This window comes from Macrotis lagotis, chromosome 6 (genome assembly GCF_037893015.1).
Source record: "Macrotis lagotis isolate mMagLag1 chromosome 6, bilby.v1.9.chrom.fasta, whole genome shotgun sequence".
Taxonomy (NCBI): domain Eukaryota; kingdom Metazoa; phylum Chordata; class Mammalia; order Peramelemorphia; family Peramelidae; genus Macrotis; species Macrotis lagotis.
The window spans coordinates 32858706-32880606 of NC_133663.1; the positions used below are offsets into that span (position 1 = coordinate 32858706).

Sequence of the window (21901 nt, forward strand, 5' to 3'; positions counted from 1 at the left end):
AAAGAGAAAGTGATTAAGCCAGTGAAATTCTCAGGGTAGAGTCCAGGTCACCCTCAGGTGAGATATGGAGTCAAGGGATGTCTAGGATCAATTCATTAATAGGCATTGATTAAATATCTTCCATGGGTCAGAAAAATACAATTCTGATAGTAGAGTCTACATGTGCCCTACTTAGTAATTTATGCCCCTACCACTAGGAGAAATGTTTGCTACACAGTAGACACTTAATCAATGCTATTGATTGATTGATCATATCAGTTTGAAGTGTCACTTTTAGAAATGGGATTGAAGATAGTGATTATATTTGTTTTTGAAAGATTGTGTTAAAAATTCCAGTGTGATTAGGGTTAGTAGGAGAAGAGTGTTCTAGGGGGAAAAACATCTATCTTTTCAGATGTTCCTGCATCAGAAAGTGGCTGTGAGGTCTCTGAATACAGTGTAGAGATGACTGAACCTGAAGATGTTGCTTCTGAGGTGTATCACGGGCCCGATTTAGAGTGTACGGTTGGAAATCTTCTCCCTGGAACTACCTATCATTTCAGGGTGAGAGCCCTGAATGATGGAGGGGTGAGTTGAATATTCTACAATATATTTGCACTATTCATCTACTTTTATAGAAGCCTTCCACAACAACCCAACTTGACCAGTCAAGGCCACAGGACTCTTGAATCATAATGGTCATAAATCTGGAAGCCTATCTAATCCCAAACTTTTATTTTACAGAAAGGGAAGTTCAGACACAGAGGGTAAGAGACTCATCCAAGGTCATATGGGTTATAAGCAACAGAGTAGGGATTTTACATCAGATCCAGTGTGGCTAGGTTCCATATTGCTTCCAGTCAGTCAATAAATATGTAATTTATTTTGTAACAGACAGTCGACCAAACAATGGGGATATGAAGAAAAGCTCAAGACAGCTCCTCTCTGAAGGAGCTCATGGTCTATAGAGTATGACTGTGTTATACCAACAAGGCACAAAAATACAGACATAAAGGGGCCACCTTCAGACCCGACCACGAAACGTCGGTCATTCTGTCTTGGGTCACAGTAGCCTGCAGCTTGGTCATTTCCTTCTCCTGGTGACCTGAGACCCATTCCATGTCCATGATCTGTCAGTTAGGAATAATAAGCAGATATTAGAAGACAGATTCAGAATAGAAGGAAACACCTCCATAAGGGTCATGATATATAGATCGCAGCCCTAGGGGTTGAACCTGAGGTCAGAGAGTTTTAAGTGAACTGCCTCACAACTGAGAAGTGTCCAAAAGGCAAGAGTTGAGCCTAGATTTTGCTGTCTCCCAATTCTACAACCCGTCGTTGCCTCTGAATAATCTGGAACAGCTAGATGACACAGGGGATAGAGCACTAGCCCTCATGTCAGGAGGACCTGAGTTCAAATACTAACTCAGATATTCACTAGCTGTGTGACCCTGAGCAAGTCACTTCCCCTATTTGCCTCAGTTTCCTCATCTGTAAAATGAACTGGAGAAGGAAATGACCAATCATGCCATTATCTCTGCCACAAAAACCCCAAAATGGGTTCGTGAAGAGTTAGACATGCCTGAAATGACTCAACGGCCTTTAGGAAAGTAAAATAAATAAATGAGTAAATAACATCTCTGCTATTTCCTAGCCGCTATTGTTGAAGTTGAGTCGTGTGCTCTGTGGCCTTGAGCAAGTCACCTAACCTTCTTGGGTCTCAACTTCTTCACTAAATGTGAAGGTTAGAGCAGATGGCCTGGGGCCATCTTCAGGGTCTAGGTCTTCTGAGAGCATCTTATAATCCTGGAAACTTAATAAGTCTTGAATCATACTCGTATGAAGACCAGTGACAGTTAAACATTATTATACCTACAAACACGTTTCCTAAATATGGCCTTGAGTCTCCTTGGCTGAATTCTCACGTGTTCTGGAAAAATCAGGCCAAAAACCTAACAATGCAATTAGAGAACTTATTTTTTTAATTTTTTTTTTAATTTTATTTAAGGCAATGGGGTTAAGTGACTTACCCAAGTCACACAGCTAAGGTAAATTATTAAGTGCCTGAAGCCGGATTTAAACTCAGATCCTTCTGACTCTGGAATTGATGTTCTGTCCATAGCTGTGCCCTATGTTTTTCAGTAATTTCAACAAATGATTCCCTCGCCCCAAGACAATTTACCAAAACTCTTGAAGAACATTCCAATCTTCTCACCATATTGAAAAGTCAGAGATTGGGGTTAAGACCCTCACCTGATTCCTGTAGCTAAGATTAACTTTTTTTTTTCCCTTTTGGAAAGACAACCAAGACATGAGAGTAAAGATGCCAATCTAGAATAGTGGTGGGACCAGGAATGGAGCCCCTTCTTGTGGGCAACCATACAGATCGTACAAGTCCCCAAAGGCACTGGCTCCTTCTTAATAATATCGTTTCCCTTTAGACCTTTAGATGCATTATTTAAAAAAAAAATTATTTCTGCTCTTTGTGATTGGTAGTATTTAGCCACTAATTTGACATCTTCACAATCAGCACAAACAAGAATCTGGAGGAGTGAAAGGCCAAGTTAATGTTTTTACAGTTTGATCAGTCTCTGGAGAATTGGGACTTGGCCACCTATTTGCAGTGTGGCCATTTTCTGAAGAATCTGAATCTCTTGTTCTCCTAGCCAGTTGTGTTTGCAAGAGCGTCCGATATTATAGATGCTCGGAGAGTAGATTGCCCCATTTTTGAAAACATTGGAACAAATTTTGTTAACCCCCTAATGGATTTTCTATTGACATTGCTCATGTTGTTTTAAAAGATAAGTGTCTCAGCAGTGCAGTCACCAATTCAAAGTATTGCTCATCTTCTGACTAAATGGATGGTTCTTATTCCCAAGAACTACGTTAAATTGCCGATGGTTAGCTGCCCTGAGCAAGAGGGTCACTGCAAACCATTGCAATAATATAGAACTTTAAATAATTCAGAAAATGGACACAGTACTGCAGAATATCTCTGTGGGTATTAGTTTTGAAATTGGAAATACCCAGAATTCGATTTCTGAGAATTTTCGTATTCATTAAAAATTGAATATCCATGAGTGTCTGTGTTTATTTTAAATTGGCATCCTCTGAGGAATATTAAAGCAGATTTTTTGAGCCAAATGGCCAGCTGAAAAGCGAATGTGTCATTCAGTTGTTTTAGCTCCATTTGAAATTTAAACTGGGCTACTTTTCTGAGATTGGGTTAAGGAACGACGTCAGAAATGTTTCCTCAAGTGTGCTTATTGGAGCTTCCAAAATATATCAGAGAGGTGGACACGCATGGGTCAAGATAAACTGGCACCCTGCTGGGGAAGTCTCCTGGCGTCAGTCTGCCACTGGCTAGCATTGAAATTATCTAGATAGGTGGACGTTCGACCTTAGATTTAACAAGAGGAGAGTGGACGTCACCTTCTCGCTGCGTGCTTCTAAGGGATGATCCATGTCATTGTTTCCAATAAAGAAGAGTAGTAGACCCCCACAAAGGAGTATTGTTTTAATAGGCTCTGTTGCTATGGGCATTGTGATTTCTCCAGTAGAGTCTTGACATTTTTTTCCCCTGGGGTTTCCTTTCCTTCTGAAGGGAGACGTTGCTGCCTTCTCACTGTGAAAACTCAAAGATTCTTCAGAGCTCTCTTCCCTCTCTGCCTCCCTCCTGTCCACTCTTTGTCTTCTGGGATGGAGATTGTTCCTCAGTATTCTTCTTTGACCTCCTCTTTCCTAGCTGCCTCTTGCGCTGACCACCTTCCAGAGAGTCAGCCGGGGGAGCGCCCTAGAAAAGAGGGGGAGTCAGAGGCAAGCCAGTTTAGGATGACCCAGATCAATGACTATTTTTCCCTAAGTAATTTTTGCATTGCCAGTGACCTCTGGCCAGAAGTCTGAAATTGCATTTTGACTCCCTTCTGAATTTGGACCAAATAGACCAAATCCAAGTGGATCCACAGGTCTTGGTCATTCCCAAAAACATTTTTTCTTTATAATCCTTTACTTGCAAGGATGTTGCAAGTAGGTCCTTGAAGATACCATCGGCTCCCTGCCCACTTTTGCAGGTGTACCTTTTGTCCTACGATTTTGATGTAATCCAGATTTCTCTTTCCTATGTCTGGAGAGCAATGCCTCCAGACCTGCCAGTATTTACATTGACACGTGTGATATGGCTGTGCTTCTTCTTCTAGTATGGGCCTTATTCCGAAGCATCAGAAATTACCACCGCAGCCGGGCCCCCGGGGCAATGCCGAGCACCTTGTATTTCCTTTACCCCTGATTCAGGGGTCCTAGTAAGTTGGGAGGTAAGTCAAGACCCCGTTGCAGCTGATATTCTGTTTTCTATGTTGCCATCCCCACAACGCCCCCAGTCATGGCTCATTGAGACCTTGGCAAGATGAGGTTCAAATTTCACTCCTTACCATGACTGGCTGTGTGACCTTTGGTAAATCACCCTCAATTCTCCTATGATTTATTGTTCACTATATCCTGAAATCTTTAAGAAGCTTCTTGCCAGTTTCTAAGATTATTTCAAGTTCTAATTGCTTTTTGTCTATTCAAAAATCCAGAGAATTACTCTCCTCCTTTTTAATTAATTTTTTAATTTATCAGCAATTTGTCCAATGAAGCAGTACCTTCAAGTCAATCAAAATGCATTTATTAAACACTTTTTGTGGGACTCTGTGTTCAGAAAAACAAGATTGCACATTTTAATTTCTTCAAAATGTCCGAAGCAGCCATGGAAAGAGAAGAGAATGGTGGGGAGGGGGGTGGCCATCTAATATGGAATTATTGGACTTATCGTTGCTACTGACTCCTGGGAGCCTGAAGATCCTCCTCCCTGTTGAGTTATCTCGGGTTTATTCCATAGTTTTATCATATGATCTGCCTCCTCTCATCTTCAGACCTGAATTCTCTTTAAACTGAGCCTAAGAGTTACAAGACCCTGGATGGGTCAGGTTTTTTGTTTGTTTGCTTTTCATAGGAGTCCCAAATAAAATCAGGGAGCCAAAAAGTGCCCCCTCCCTCCGTCCCTTTACCCCATGTTTGATTTATCCAGTCTACTGTATAAACGAAAGAAGGATTTATTGTAAATGAAATCTTCTCTCTTCCAGAGCCCCGAAGTCTCTGGTGCGGACATCTCCGAGTATCGATTGGAATGGGGAGAGGATGAAGAATCCCTCGAACCTGTGTATCATGGGACGGAGACCAGTTTTGAAATGAAGGAATTGTTGCCTGCTGCACATTATTGCTGTAGACTACAGGTGAGTCCTTAAAGAATGGGCTGCTTCCCTAGGCAGAGAGCCTGGGGGAAGTAAAGGGAATGGGAGGAAGCATTTATTCAAGTTCCTGTGTAGATGGAACCACAAGGAGCTGAGTTCCAATCTGACCTCAGGGACTTACTAACTGCACCACCCTGTGTGCCTCAGTGTCTGCCACTGTAAAACGAACTGGAGAAGGAGATGGCAGACCACTCCAGTATCTTTGCCGGGAAAGCCCTAAAAGGGACCATAAAGGTTCTTACACATCTGAAAAAAATAGCTCATCAACAAACAATAACTTAAAATAGCAAGTCCTTGGAGTAAACAGAGGCAGATGGAGTTAAGTGACTTTCGCAGGGTCCCCCAGCTAGGGTCTGAGACTGGCTTTGAAGCCCTGGGGAGGAGTCTTCCTGACTCCAGCCTGGTGCTGTCTCTACGATGGTGAATTATAGATTAATGCCGTGCTGTGCCATATAGCCTAATCACCTGAGAGTGGACTCCAGGGGATAAGTAGTAGAGGCATTTTATGTTCTGTGTGTGAAGGAACTAAGGTCCAGGGAGGCCAGGTAACTTATTGACGGTCTGCGTCAGAGACAACAGAGATTCCACCTGAGCATAGTCACCCCTCTGTATGTGGTGTCTGCAAGAAGAGAGACGATTTCCATAGAACTAGAGTTGACACTTGAGTACCATCACTGACCTTAGTTGATATTCCCCATTTTTCATTGTTAAAATGAATTCCCCAGAGAGAACTAAATGTGTTTGAACCTTTTCTCGAGGATTCAGGGCCATTTTTATCTGCATCACTTTGGTTTCTGTCTGTGATTGGTGACTTCCTTGCTTGCGGAAGCTCCCAGGTAAAGAAACCCCTTTGCACCGGGGTACCTACTCTGAGACCAAGGCCTTCGAGCGGAGTCCATAGCAACCCAAGGCTAAAGCCGCGGCAGAGTCACCCAACCTGAATGCACAAGAGGCAATATTTGAACCTCCACCTTTACAGGCTCCAATGCTGGCACGATGCCATGTGAGATGATATCATAGGATGGCCTCAGAGGCCATGGAGATGGTTATAAGTTGCACTAGGCACCAGGTGCCCTTTCAGGTAGCAGCAACTTCCTTCCCAGCTGCCCCTCCACAGGTAACCTTTTATTCAGCATCTAGTCTGTGTTCTGGATCTGAAAGTAAACAAAGGATGACCACCCCTGCCTTCGAGGAGCTTCCCCATCTATCCCTGGAGCTGACGCTTCAGAGAGAGGTATTCAGACATTCTCCCAGATCAAGTCGAGGGTCTTTCCCTGCTAGGAGGTGATAAGACCTGTGACTTCATCAGTGGGAACCCACTCCCTTGAAACCAGATGGCACCTCCTCTGTACCACAGAGCCTTCAGATGGCCCCATGGTCCGGCTATGTGGGTGGCTTCCGTCTCCAAGGCTGCTGGGCTTGGGGGCCGCTTTGTGGCATCTTGGATATAGGACTGGAAGGGACCTTGGGTCCTTCCATCCAACCCCCTCATATTACAAAGGAGCAAATAGAAGCCTCATGCAGTCAAGGGACTTCCAGATGACCTATTTCCTTAAACCCTGGGCCTCTAGCTCCATATCTCCTCCCATATTGGTATAGAAGCCTTTTTGTTTGTTAGTTTGGGGTCTCGATTGTAGAGGCTATTAGATGTATAAGTAAATGAGTGATATTTTTGACTCTGATGTTCTAATTTGAAATCTTCAACCCTTTATGGGATTAAAAAGTCCCATTTAGTAAACACTCCTAACTAACATAAATAAACAAACAAACAAATAAATGAAATATAATCAAATAAGTATCAAAAATTATGTATATGTGTATATGTGCCATATATGGGTGACAGTTGCCACCAGATGGTGGTAGTGAGTCATGGTCACAAAGACCATGGACCAGATGTGTGGTCCTTCTTGGAGGCCTAAAGAATCTGCAGAAGGGATCTAGGTTTTTTTTCCCCCCAGGAGCAATAGAGGTATTAACTTGACAATAGTGCCAGAAGCATATATGTGTAGAGGGGCCAGGGAAGACAACCTCCAAAGCAGCTGCAGATGGCCTCAGATGAATGGTAGCAGAAGATGTATTCACCTCTCAGGACAGGCGGATGGCAATATGAGGACCAGGGATGAAGAGCCCCGTGCAGGGAGACCACCTAGAAGGGGTGGGCCACATGGGAACATCATCAATCAGGAAGCAGCAAAACTTGAATGAATATCAAGTCATTGCTGTTGTGTGTGAGAGCGAGGGGTGCATTACCTCCAGTCTTTACAGGTTCCCCGGGCATTTCTGCCCATGTTAGGGGTCATCCCCCTGCTCAGTCCTGAACACATACCTAAAGAAGTCTTGTAAAATTAGGGTTTCCCCTTGCCCTAACAAGGGGACTTGGACCAGAAGAGATGAGTCATCATTAGGAAAAAAGGTTTTCCTGAATGAGTTTGTGACTAAAATTATATTGAAAACAGACATGACACCTAATCACAACATATTCCATTTGACAATACAGAACAACATTAAATTCAATGGTTCTTTTAAATATTTAATGTTCTTCTCAAGGGTCAAAAAACTTCCTGTGTCATCTAGAGTCAAAGTATACGATCTTAATCGATTTCTTTTAATAGGCTTTTCATCCAGGGGTCCAAAGACACTTTGATGTGGTCTTGCTTATTTGTCCTCAAGAAACCTCTGGGTTGCAGATGAAAAGTTAAATTATTCCCCTAAATTTTAAAATGCAAGTAGAATCTTTGGGTGTTTGAGGTTGTGTCACTTCCATGGCAACAGGTAGTAAACAGTCGTTCCTTGAGGACGGGGACAGTTTAGTTCTTGTCTGAATCCCCAGTCCCTGGCACAGTACCAGTAGATACTTAATTAAAGCACCTAATTCATTAGTACATTTAATTTAAAATTAAGTATTTAATTAATAACCGTTTGTTGAATTGAAACAGTCAGAATGTGAACCTACATTTCCCAAGACCAGATCCAGTACTCTTTCCACTGGGTCCCCCCACACACACACACACATTGACAAAAGAAGCGTAGGCAAGAAATATTGGACTCTTCTAAGTCTTCCTATCTGGTGCCCCGACTTCACAGCTGTCATTGAAATCGAAAGTGACCCAATGGATGACTGAGCCCACTTGTCTTCTGAGTCCTAGATCAGGATCCCACCATTCCACCCAGTTTTATCCTATTTTTAATTCCAATAACTTTATTATGTCTTTAATATTTTTTTTTGGTTCCAAATTCTCTTCTTCCTCCTCTCCCCTCCCCAATGGAGAAGCCAAGCAATGTGATCTCATTTTACAAGAGAAGTTGTTCAACGTGTATTTCCATATTTGCCGGGGATGCGCAGGCTTTGGAAGGATCCTTCAGAAGGTCCAGGGTCTTTCTAGCCTTGTACAGCCCCCTCCCATTCTTAACATCCCTAGCCCCAGCTCCTCCCCCACCTCCAGGATTTCTGAGCTCAAGGCTCAGCTCCAAGGGTTCCTACTCAACCCTTACTTGGTTTCCCTAATGGTTAGTGACTCCCCCTCCCCTCTAGAATTAGCCTGTCTTTATTTGCAATCTGTTTTGCTTTACAAAGCTCTGGAACTATTATTTTCCCAAAGAGATTGCAAACTCTTTGAGGGGTCAGTTTTTATGGCATCTTATTCACCAAGTTGCATTCTTATTTCATTCTCAAAAATAAGAATAAAATACTAGGTTTTTTAGTTGTTTTTTAAAGAGAGAGAGGAATTCTAGAATCTAACTTGCAAGGAACCAGTGTCCGCCTTGTCTAACCCCAACTATACTAATGGACCCAACAAGGGGTCAGCAGCCCTCCCATGACAGAGCCTCCTCCACTTTTGTATGGTATTTAGTGACGGTTCATATTCATGTTTGTTCCATTTGCATCCCAGAATGGAACCAACAGCTAATAATAGCTCTGGGGCCGGGCTTCCCAGAAGCCCTGTTTCCCTGGATGCGGTGTTGGGCAATGTTTTCAAATGTGGTAACCTGGCCCACCCAAAGCAGTAACATTTCAGAGACTTTCTGGAGGTTTCCTTTGCTTTATTTCCCCTCCTGTGAGGGTTGCCTGGCTGGTCCAGGCCCGCCAACCCCTTCGGCTGAAGGAATGATGCTCTTCAAAGAGCTGGCCAACTGGTGGATGGAGCATCTCTGAGAAGTGTGCCTCATAACGGTCTTGAAAGAGAATGCTTTTGCTGGTTTGAAGACATTTGGTCTTTTTATTTCTTGAGCTATAAATAAATTCACTTCTCTCCAGTTTGCCTCATGACAGAAATGGGGAAATTGGGATAAAGGATTCTACCCTTCCACCCCAAATCCCATCATCCAAAATACAAGGCAATTTGTAAATAATGATAGAATTCAGACAGCACTGGAAAACTCACTTTGTAATTCCCTTATTTGTAAGATGAGAAGAATAATCATGCCTACATCCTAAGGTATTGATAATAAATAGATAAATTGATCAATTAAGATAATATTTGTGAAACATGTAGCTTGGTACCCATTATAAAAATGTCAGCTGAGACCCTTCCAAGCAAAGACTTAGGAACAAAGGAATTGTCCATCAATCAGGGAATGGATGACAAGAAGTAGAGAACTCCAAAAAGAACTTTAGAAACCTTGTAGTCCAACACCCCCATTTTGTAGATGAGGATACCAAGACCTGTTGAGATTGGCATTCCTAAGTTCATCCAAGGACTCATCACCCAGAATGATGTTTGAATCCAGGTCTTCTTATTTTCAGAGTGAGTGATTTGTTTTTTCATAATGACCACAGCAACCATCATCTTTGTTTAAATTTCCAGGCCAGTAATCAGGCGGGAGCCGGTCCCTACAGTGACCTTGTATCCTGTCGGACACCAGCATCAGCTCCAGATGCTGTCTCCACTCTCTATGTCCTGGAGGAAGAGACCCCCGGTGCCTACCCAACCTCCCCTTCAGTGTGCCTTGTCCTCACCTGGGAAGAGCCTTGCAATAATGGATCAGAGATCATTGCTTACAACATCGATCTGGGAGATAGTACCATCACGGTGACTGATGCCACAAGCTATGTTATTAAGAACCTCCTTCCAGAAACCTCCTATCGGTGAGTAGAAACCAGGAAATCAGATTTTTCTGAGATACCAGCACTTGCAGTGCAAGCTCTAAAGTTAACTTTGGGTGAATTTTGAATGTTAAGAAATCAGCGGCCATATGGCAAAGAAGGTAGAGATCTGGCTCCATAGTCAGGAAGACTTGGGTTTGATGCCCTCATCAGCCTCTCCTTGCTCCAAATCCCCTTCAGACTCCTAAAAATTAAGAACCTGTGCTTAAATGCTATTATTTTCTGCACCAGATAGATAAAACATCTTAGTATTATCATTAAAAAATCCTGATTTCAGGAATATTTTGAGAACCACTTGTCTGGATGATTCTCTTTATTTCAGAGAAGATGCTCACCTGCATTGGGAGGGACTGTTGAATCCCCTACGCCAGTGAGATCCCAGGACCAAGAAATTGTTTGCTCTGTGCTGGTGGAACACCTTACAGATAATTGAGCTAGCTTTTAATTATTTATTAAAAGATCTGCATTAGAGAAGTCTTTTCTTCACAGGGAATATCTTTTCCTGTGTCTTGTACCTCAGTTCAAAAGCAAACCTGCCAAGAGTCCTTACTGATGAATCAATAGTTAATCGGTCATTCTTATTTAAGAGTAACCTGCACAGAACTAGGAGGGGGTTGGGTGTCTCAACCCAAATTCTGGTTCATGATTGGTTCAGGAACACAATTACAGTGATTATGGCCACATACAAATTTAGTATTTCAGTAGATAAAGATGTAATTTTGGTCAAAGGCACTTCTTAACTGTGTCCTCTTCTTTCCTCCAGAAATTGGTAAAAGTATAAATGAATAGTTCATGATGTTCTAGGCGAAAATACGGGGCAGGCAGGGGTGCATTTTAGGCAAAGGCTTCAGATAAAGAGCCTGTTGGGAGGTGGCTGTTTTGCCTTTTAATCTTCAGCTGTTTCCTATTTTTCTCATACTGAGTTTATTCTTCCTCTGCATTGCCATGAACAAGATTAGCCTCTTTAGCATCACCCATAGTGGAAGGAAGGGTGGGTTGTTGTTTTTTTAAACTGGGGGAGATCAGTCAGATCCTATGGGGGGTGCTTTTCCCAAATGATTTATGACTATTATTAAAACAATTTCCCTCACAATTGGCACCCTCAGACATCGCCAGTGGCCTTTTTCAGGGTATTTGAAATCTGCTGGAGACCACCCAGGATGCCAATTTAAAATGTGGTCATTTTTCATCTTAGAGCTGAATTTAAAATAACCAAGGCTGTTTACTATTTCTAGAGGGAAAGGCTATGAGTCTGGTCTCATAGCAAATGTGCCACGAATCACATTGAAGCTTCCAGTAAGTTTCCAAGCTCTTCCCCACCATCAGACTGAGAACTTCCTGAGGGCAGGAGAGAGAGAGAGAGAGAGAGAGAGAGAGAGAGAGAGAGAGAGAGAGAGAGAGAGAGAGAGAGAGAGAGATGGGTGGATGGAAGGAAGGATGGATAGAGGAATGGATGGATGGGGAGATAGGTGATTGAATGGAGGAAGGGTTAATAAGAATGGCTAGAGAGATGTATAGTTAGATGGTGGATGGAAGGATAGGTGTATGGGGAGATAGATGATTGAGTAGATGGATAGAGAGAAGGGTTGATAAGGATAGCCAGAGAAATGGATAGATAGAAGGGTGGATGGAAGGGTGGATGGATGGGGAGGTAGATAGTTGAGTGAATGGATAGAGGGAAGGGTTGTTGAGAATGGCTAGAGAGACGGATAGATAAATGGGTGGATAAATAGATTGAGAGATAAATGGAAAAGGGAATTTGATCATTGATAATCAAGTTTTATGTCATCCTGTATGGAGTAGCAGAAATTTTCTTTTGCAGAATTATTACACATATTTTTAAGAACAGTCTGGATGCTTATAATCTTCTAACTCAGAAAAGTCTTGGGCATGCAGAGGTAGAGGAACAGAGATTTTATTTTTATTGGCTGTTTCTTTGCTCAGCTTCTCAAAGAGCTTCTTGCCTAAGCTGATTTACTCCCACAGTACCCTCATTCAGTTGGGGTTAGAGTGGACTGTGGAATCCTTAGAGAAAACAAATAGCTTATTTTTTTCCTGTCTTCTTACTGGCCATTTGAGGAATTCCTTGAAGTCAAGTTGCTTCTCCAGATAGGAGAAATTCTAGGGTCTAAAATGTTAGGGCCTGATCAATGCGAATATTATTTTTTTAAGTTTTAACACAATCAGAACTCAAAGACTCCAACTAAAATAGAACCTTATCTTGTTTGGATCTTTGTAATAGTAACTGATTAGGAAACTATAGTTTGAGATTTTACTTAAGGAAGCAATTCAGGTCAATTAAAGATGCACTCACTTAAAAGCAGCTAGTTGGTACAGGGGACCTGGAGTCAGGAAGACCTGAATTCCAATCTTTTTTTTTAATGGTTTTATTAATATCAGTTTTTTTATGTCATCATCATTATTCCCAGGTTCTCCCAGAGAGCCATCCCATGACAAATAGTATTCTTTAAAGAGGGAAATAAAGTCAGAACAAGTTAATGATATATGCAAAAAAATCCCTGAAGGGGGAAGATAGGGCATCTCCTCTCATCTCTCTTCATTGAACTCAAATTTGAGCTTTAAAAGTCAGTTTTGATTTTTCAATGGGCCATTGTTCTTTCCTTTGACATTGTTGAGATAGTTGTGAGTGTTGGTCTCTTATCCCTGCTGGCTTTCCTCTGCCTCAGTTCATGCATGTAGATCATCATCATATTCATCATCTCCTAGAGTGCTGTCATATTGCATTCCTGTGCCAGAATTTATTTAGCCATCCCCAATCAATGGGCATCGCCTTGGTTACAAAAGTGCTGCTATAAAAGTTGCTTTAAAAAGTGCTGCTCTAAAGATTTTTGGTATCTAGATATATTTACTTATTGATTCTGGGATCCAAAGGGTGTGGTCATTTGAGTCACTTTATTTGCATAATTCCCCAAATGATTGCTCCACTTCACAGCTACACCAACAGTGTATTAGTTTGCCTATCTTCCCACAACCCCCAGCCATTTTTAGTCATCTTTGCTGCTTTGCAGAGTTATTTTGATTTGCATTTCTCTTACTATTAGTGATTTGACTATAGATGAATATAAGTACAAATATTTTGCAAATCTGCTTTTGAACTCTTTGTTCCTATCCCTTAACTTAATTTATTTGGGGAATGTCTGTCTAATTTTGTGTAGTGTACTTGGTTATATTTCATAATTATAATCCATGTTGTATGGACTTAACATTGGATGATTTCTCACTGGCAATTACTTCACCGTAAATCCTACACAATGACTTTCCTCATCAAGTAAAGTCACCGAGGCCATATTTTATCATGATGGAGCTAAATGACTCATCCCCTATTTGGACCAATCAATAACTTTTTTTTAACCTATGGCATCATAGAGACAGTAAATAATATTTCCAAGGAATCTGAAGAGACAATTTCACAAACAAACTGCTGCCTCCTCCAGGGAATTCTTTGTTGAAGTGACTTTCCCTGAAAAATAAATAAATAAAGGAGAGCCAACCAGTGGGTTTTGTTAGGACATTAGGTCCAAAACCGTTTAAGTGAGGTGAAATGGACTACTTCCGGCTGATGGGCACATTTCGCAGAAAGTGAGTAATCCAGAGCTCAAACTCCACATGGAACGAATGGCCAGTTAGAACATCTGGACAATCCTTTTCCCTAATGCTTCAGAGGCAGCACCTGTTAGACATGGCTCAGGATGACACCTCACCATCCTCCTCATGGGGAGACCACAACCCCATCCCAATAGCTACACAAGTCATCTAAATCAGGATAATCCAAGTCATTTCTACTTGGTTTTGAAACGTGTATTTGAATCTGGATGAATGTAATTAGTGAATTTTGAAAAAAACGACAGGTCTGATCCCATTATAGCAAGTTGTATTTTTTTTTAAAGAAGCTGCATTTAATGGGGCAACTAGGTGTCATTCCTGAAGTCAGGAGGACCTGAGTTCAAATCCGGCCTCAGACATTTAATAATTGCCTAGTGGTGTGCCCTTGGGCAAGTCAGTTAACCCCACTGCCTTGCAAAAAAAAGAAAAAGAAACTTAAAAAAATATATGTTGCATTCCAAGTTATCTTTTTCCTGGCTTTATTCTCTTGAGGATAGTGTGTGGTTTTCTGAGTTTGGGTCCACAGTGAATACATATTAAAAAGAAGCAACCCAGGAAGACCCTTCCTATTGTATTCTCGGTTGACCCCTCTGGGGTACTAGACCCGGGAACCATGCCTTTGCAGTCTAACACAAACCATCAGTGTTAGCATAAAGCTATCTTCCTTATTGATCTGGCAAGCAGAGAGAGCCTAACGCATAATAGGTGCTGAATAAAGGGACTGGCCTTGGTGGGGGAAGGGGTGAGGGGAGGAAGATGACTCAGTGTTTTGGTGCAGGAGCAGAGAACCCCGAGATTCCTTCCTTTGCAGACTTGAGGCCAGGCGTGATTCAGAATGAGGACAAATACGGTGATGTCAGCAATGTTGACAAAGGGCTGATTAAGGCCACCAAGGAAAGCAAGCTCTGTCTTAGCTGCTAGGAGCGTAGAACTGACTCTTGTTCAGTCATCTTTCAGTGGTATCCATTGTCTTTGTGACTCCATTTGGAATTTTCTGGGAAGAGATCCTGGAGTGGTTTTCCATTTCCTTCTCCAGCTCATCTTACAGATGAGGAAACTGAGGAAAACAGGATGAAGTGACTTGTCTGTGGTCATACCACTAGAAAGGCTCTGGGGTCAGAATTGTTTCCTGGGCTCCCACCCTTCTTAGCTGCCATTTGTACCGAAAAAACAAGAAGGGACCCTTGTTAAATGTGGGCAAGTGCAGAGCTGGGGAGATATCGGCAAACTCTGGAAGAGGGGCGATCCTTCCAAAGGGGGTTCCTGCTTCTCTGAGATTAAATGATGTCATGCATGGTGTCATGGTGCATATTGTCCAGATTCAGTTTCTTGTCCACGCAGATTAATTACCATTTTCTATGCCTTCCCCCAAGAAAATGTTGGCAGCTTCACAGATATGGGTATGGTAGACCCCCCCCTTCAGAAAGGGCATGGGTTGCAACTGAAACTGTTGAATCTGAGTAGTCTGAGACCCTTCAGAATGGGCTTTTCCACTGTTCTTTATCATATGCCATTTATTGGCTGTTGTTTAGAGATTTATGTTCCAGTCCATAGGCTAGATATTAATTTTAAATTCATCAGAATGTAAGCTCCTTGAGGGGCAGGACTTGTTCCTATTTTTCCCCCCTCTGAATCTATGGATCCTCATTGTCCAGTGCTAATGCTTGACCCATAATTAGTTGCTTAAGGACTATTTAATTACTTAAAACTGAATCCAGACTTTTAATAAAAATAGCTCACATTTATTGTGGCATTTTAAGGTGTGCAGTGTACTTTGCATATATTATCCTATCTGGTGGTCTCCCCATTTAACAGATGAGGAAACTGAGGAAGACACAGATGAAGGGAGTTGCCCAGGGTCCCTCCCCTGCTGAGTTAGCCCCCAGATCTTGTGAACTCTCAAGTCTGCCACTGTATACCCAGAAATCCGCCTCTTGGATTATTATTTAAAAGAACACCAATAAGGATAGCATTTATCATTTAAATAGGTTTCCCAAACATGTTGCTCAGTTGGAGTTCACAAGGGCCCTCCTCCTCTCCCGTCACCAGACCCTTTCCTCTGGACAAAACCTTGTAGTCGTTGTTCCTGTTGTTTTGGCAGATGACTCCTGCGCCTCCCCCCCCCCCCCTTATTAAATGAGGAATTCACAAAAAATACTAGCGATAATGGAAGGGAGAATGCATTCGATCTGGCAGGAAGGATGAGAACATCCCCTTGAGTCCCCCAGCCTCAAGGTCATTTGCCAACAGAGTTGTTTTCCTGGGCAGTGCAGCTCCAAGGGACACCACCACCTCGATGCATGAGGTTACCAGAGAGTGGCCCAAACACGGTAGTTTCCCATGTTCTGAACAGAAATCAAGCTGGCTGGTTTCCAGCAGGAGAAGGAGCTCTTAAAATGCGTATATCTTCTCTTGTGCAGCACCCTGTCTGCAGAAGTTGACCCCTACCCAGTTATTTTTTATAGCTAAGAGAAAGGTTTAGAGGGATTTGGTTTGGCTTGTTTTGGGTTTTCTACTTTTCCTTTGACTCATCACCTCCTCTTCTATTTGTGCCTGAATCTTGAGATTGAAATGAAATTTGGTTTTGTCTGATTTAAAAATTAGGTCACCTGCTCCCTGCCTTCCAGGCTTATGAGGGAACATGTTTTTCAAGCCTGAAATAAAAAATGAACATGTGGGGTACAACAGAACAAACATTGGAGAGTCAGGGAACCTGTGTTCAAATTTTGGCTCTGCCTCTTGCTCCCCATGTGGTCTTGTCCCCTCTCTGGATCCTCCTAGAAAGGGAATGGGTTACATGAGTAGGGACTTCAGGTCCAGGGGTCTTTCCAAATGGTAGACTGGGGCCTGTGGTAGTGGCCACCAATGTAATTGGCCTTCAGGAAGCTTCCTTGAGCTATCTGAACTGAAGACATCTTACAGACAAACCTTTAGGCAATCCAAGTGGAGAGAATCCCACCATTCTCTAAATTACCCAGACATTTAAAAAATATCAACAGAAATGTTTTGAGTATGAAAAAAAAACCTGTTTAGAGCTCTCAGAGCATCTCACTTACCTTACCTGATTTCATTTTAATTTGTTTTTATTTCTCCCCTCCAGGATCAGAATTCAGGCTGTCAATGACATTGGGGCTGGACCATTTAGTCACTCCATTAAGGCCAAAACGAGGCCCTTACCGCCCTCCCCTCCCCGGTTAGAGTGCGCGGCAGCGGGGCCACAGAGCCTGAAGCTCAAGTGGGGAGATAGCAACTCCAAAGCCCACACGGCCGACGACATGGTGTACACGCTTCAGCTGGAAGATCGAAACAAGAGGTGAGCAGGAGCACGAGCTCCAGGCAGTGACCAGAAGGATAGCTTTGCCTATTAGGTTTGCTCTCGAGAGGTGGAGAGCCGCTGGGGCACTTGACGCTTCATCTTGAGCAGTCTTCACGTGCCCGTTCTAGCCAGGGGCCGGCTGTTTTCCTCCGTAACGTTTCCTCTCTAATCTGGGTGAGTGTGCTCACATATACTGCCCTAGAGAGTGTTGTTTGTCCTTCGTTCTTGAAGAAGACTGTGTTGTCAGGGAGGTGGCACCATGACAAACCCACCAAGGATGGGGTGCTACGCTAGATCGCCAGCTTCACTCTCTCCTTCAGAGAAAACCTAAGTTCGTTTCTTCTGACCACAGTTGGCCAGGCTGGGTTTTCATCCCTTCCCCGCCTCATTCTCTTATTTGGTCTCTAAGACACCAAAACAAAAAAGTACCAAACAATAGCTCTTATTTTGTTTCATTGCTCATTTGCGATACTACCTTATTTCAGTCTGAAGCATCCTTGCAGACCATTCTGTTTGTCCCCTGACAGCAGGCCATGGGCCCACCACATCATGAGATAAGTTGGGGTCCTTTGAGAAGAGAAAAGAGAATCTGTTTAAAGATTAATCCTATTGCAAGAAAGAGAGACCTGTAACCTAACAGAAAATCACTTTTAGTTGATCAGCAAACATTTGTTTAAAATCTACTGTGCTCTGACACTGCTAGTTAGTGGCATAACACAAGGATAAAATAGTCTCTGCCCTCAAAGAAAACACACAGGCCAATCAGCTAAAGTCAGTCAGAAAGAACACTATTTTTCTAAAGAAAATCTGCCTTCAAATGGCGATTCCTAATTAAATGACAGAAGAAGGAACACCCTATCCTTTGGTCTGTCTCAATGAAACTTGGATAGATATTAATTTATTTTTAAAAAATCCCTAGGGGCAGCGAAGTGGCACAGTGGATAGAGCACCAGCCCTGGAGTCAGGAGGACCTGAGTTCAAATCCAACTGCAGACACTTAATAATTGCTTAGCTATGTGACCATGGGCAAGTCACTTACCCCATTGCCTTAAATAATTCTTTTAAAAAATCCCAAGCCCTCTACAACCACCAAGGCTTACATTGGTTCTCCCATCATGGTGGCACTTACCTACATGAGTCATCTCCCTCCCCCCCCAATAGATGGATGGTGGTGGTGGTGGTGACTTGAAATGGTGATGGCTAGCCCATTTTTACATGGTTTTGTATGGTGAGTTCATCCCACCTCTTTGGGGTTTGATGGTGTGGATCTGTCTGTCTTTGTATGTCTTTGTAAAGGCCAAAAATATTTATTATACAATTAGACACCAAAACTATACACATCTTCCTGCCTTTGACTCAGCCTGGAAAGTTTACTTCTGCTCCTTCCATAGGAAGGGAAGAAAGAACAATGACAGTGAACCAAAAATCCATTAAATATCCTTTTCCTGGTTCTGAGTTCGAATATGCTCACCAGGAGGTGATCAGAAGACTTGACTCAAACACTGTCGTTCACTTTTCTTCTCCATAATCCCAAAGGACAAAACTAGACCAAAGGGTTGTCCCAAAACAACCCTTTTGCTATCTCAATATAGTCCAAAGCAAATATATATATGGGGAAAGTCAGTGGATTTTTCATCTATTCTTTTTCATGAGACAAGTCATAATCCTTGCCCAGGCAATTTGGACGTGGTATGAGAATAGTTCCAAATATCAGATTTGACCCTGAGGGCTGAAATGCTACAAAATAAGTCATTATTTAAAATTAGTTATGTCTCATGGATTTTCCTGAGCTATTTTAAATTCTGCTGTCCCTTGTGACTGTTGCTGAAGAAAACAAAAAAATTTCACAGTTAAGACGTGCTCTCTGCAAATAAAAACTGAAGCTGTCTCCCTTTTAAATCAATAACTTAGTAGAATTTTAAGGGAAATTAAAAAAAACAACCTTACATGAGGGATGGCATTTTTTATAATATCACAAGCCGCAATCCAAATTCGTCTCTTTTAAAAATTACATTTGTAGATAAACTCAGAAGGTTATTAAAGTGATGAGAATGTATAATTTAATAAATTTTCATTCTATATATAGAATAAGTTCCATTGAATTTGATATGATGAGAACTTAGAAAGACAAGTGAGTTGGCAAATGACCTTTCATGGTATCTTGAATTGAAAGAACAAGCCATTTTACCAGCTTGGGACTAGAAGCCCATCAAATCCCAATCTGTTACATGAAATATTTGCTGGCTTACAAAAGGGAGCAATCATTTCAGTAAATTAAATAATAATGTATTCATGCGGCCCCTCATGACCTTTTCCCTTCCCTCCCTTCTGCTCCCCCTCCCTTTCCTTTCCTTCCTTTTACAAAAACGGGAGAAGAGACACTCATGTCAATGTCAAAGCAATCTAATATCCGTTAAATCCCCAACCAGTGAGATCTTCCTATTTGGTGGACCCTAAACCCACTGGAGAAGGAAATGGCACACCATCCAGGATCTTTTCCACAAAACCCCGAAGGGGGTCACTAAGAGTCAGGGATGACTAAAAAGTCCACCGAGGTCCAAAGAAAGAACTTTTGAGTGTACCCCAAAGGTGCTGCCAAAACTGCCCTCCATCCTATGGAAACTCTTCTCATGGGAAGCAAAGACAAATGTGAATAAGTAGACCAAAAAAGTTCTTGGCTGTGAAATTGTTTTTTGATACTATTGTGCAGTCACTACTCTCCACACATGAACTGGTCCACCAAACCTATGGAGATGGGGTGAACCCACCTTACAAAAATGGGCTAGTTCACTGCCATTTTGAGTCATTACCACCATCCATCACCGAGTCCCATTCCCTGAGGGGGAGGGAAGGAAATGACTCACGTCCATAGTCCAGGGAACAAGACACATGTGAAATGAAGTGCTGCCAGGGGCGGCTAGGATAAAGCACCGGCCCTGGAGTCAGGAGTACCTGGGTTCAAATCCGGTCTCAGGCACTTAATAATTACCTAGCTGTGTGGCCTTGGGCAAGTCACTTAACCCCATTTCCCTTGTAAAAACCTAAAAAAAAAAAAATATGAAGTGCTGCCATGATGGGAGAACCAATGTAAGACATGGTGGCTATAGATGGCTTGGAATTTTTTTTTAATTAAGTTCCCATCTATCCATATCTCACTGAGACAGACCAAAGACTAGAGCATTCCTTCAGTGGTCTGTCATTTAATTAGGAATGCCATTTGAAGGCGGCTTTTCTTTAGGGAAATATAGTGTTTTTTTCTCACTGGCTTTAGCTGATTAGCTGGTGTGTTCTCTCTTTTATAATTAGACAGCTCGGCTCTTCTCATAGGAAGCATCTTCAAAGGACAGGAGGGGAGAAGAGCAATGTTCCTTTTTGGAAAACAACACTGTTGAACCGCTCAATGAGCCCAGCAGTTTTGAGGGACTATCTTTCCTCGAGTCACTAATCACCCTTTTGGTCTGTGACCCTAAAGACATTCAGAGATTGGAGTTTGACCAGTCTTTGGGGTTTTGTTTGGGTTTTGCTTATTTTTAAGAGTATAGCTACCTCCCACAAAGAAAGTTCAGAAGGAATGTGGGAGGGAAATAGTGAAGAGAAGGAACAGGTGTTGCCCTTGTCTTCCTGGGAAGACCTGAGTCCAAGTCCTCCTCTGATGACTATTGCATGGATTCATAGGCACATCGAGCTTCGGTTTGCTCATCTACAAAATGGAGATAACAATATGTCATTCAGAAAGTTGAGTGAAATAATACAGGGGATGCAACCTACTACTCTGAACTTTGACACAACTTAATTTTCACTTAAAAACAATTTTAAGATTTTTTTTTCCTTGAAATTTTGAGTTCCAAATTCTCTCCCTCCCTTCTCTCCACTCCTCATTGAGAAGCAAGGAATTTGACACAAGTTATACATGATGATGATGATGGTTGTCCTGTGTTCTTGAAGATCATGACATCGGGGAGGGGGGGCGGTGCCAGGTCACCAGCCTCACTTTTTCCTCCAGTCATCTGGGTCCAGTGACCAGATATGGATCAGGACAACTGGAGATGGCCCTGGATGCGAGGTCACACTGCTAGTGACAAGTCTCTTAAGACCAGATTTGAACTCAGGTCCTCTTGACTTCAAAGCCAGTGCTCTACCCACTGTGCCATCCTGCTGCCCAACAACAAGTTATAGATATTTAGTCGTGCAGAACACATTTCCATATAGTTGGCACAACTTCAGAACATATTTTAAAGGTATAGTTTGTAAACGTACAGGAAGGAAGCCATAGCCATGGAGCTTCAGTCAGGATGGTGCCCGCTGTCATTTGGAGTTGGAAGGACTTTTGATGTCATCTGACCTTTCTATTTAGGGGGACAGTATAAGAACTTGAATTCGCACCCTCTGGCTCCAGATCTGGCCTTCTTTTACATTAGTGTTGATTGACAAGCATCAGCTAAGTGCGTAGACACAAACCCAACTCTCTCTCTGCCTCTTTCTCTTTTTCTTTGTCTATCTTCCCCCTCTCCCTCCCCTTGCTCTCATCTTTCTTCTCTTCATCCCCCCTCCATCTTTCTTCTCTTCCCCTCCCTTGTCTCTATCTCCTCT

General features: G+C 42.4%; 1 protein-coding gene across 1 annotated transcript in view; it reads left to right on the top strand.

Moving 5' to 3' along the window:
- Positions 1–21901, top strand: part of FNDC3B (fibronectin type III domain containing 3B) — a 351337-nt gene that overhangs the window by 299552 nt on the left and 29884 nt on the right. The window contains exons 19-23 of the mRNA XM_074190931.1: positions 395–567; positions 4176–4289; positions 5100–5249; positions 10073–10353; positions 17096–17308. Of these exons, the coding sequence (XP_074047032.1) occupies positions 395–567; positions 4176–4289; positions 5100–5249; positions 10073–10353; positions 17096–17308 (931 nt within the window). The remainder of the gene's footprint in view (positions 1–394; positions 568–4175; positions 4290–5099; positions 5250–10072; positions 10354–17095; positions 17309–21901) is intronic.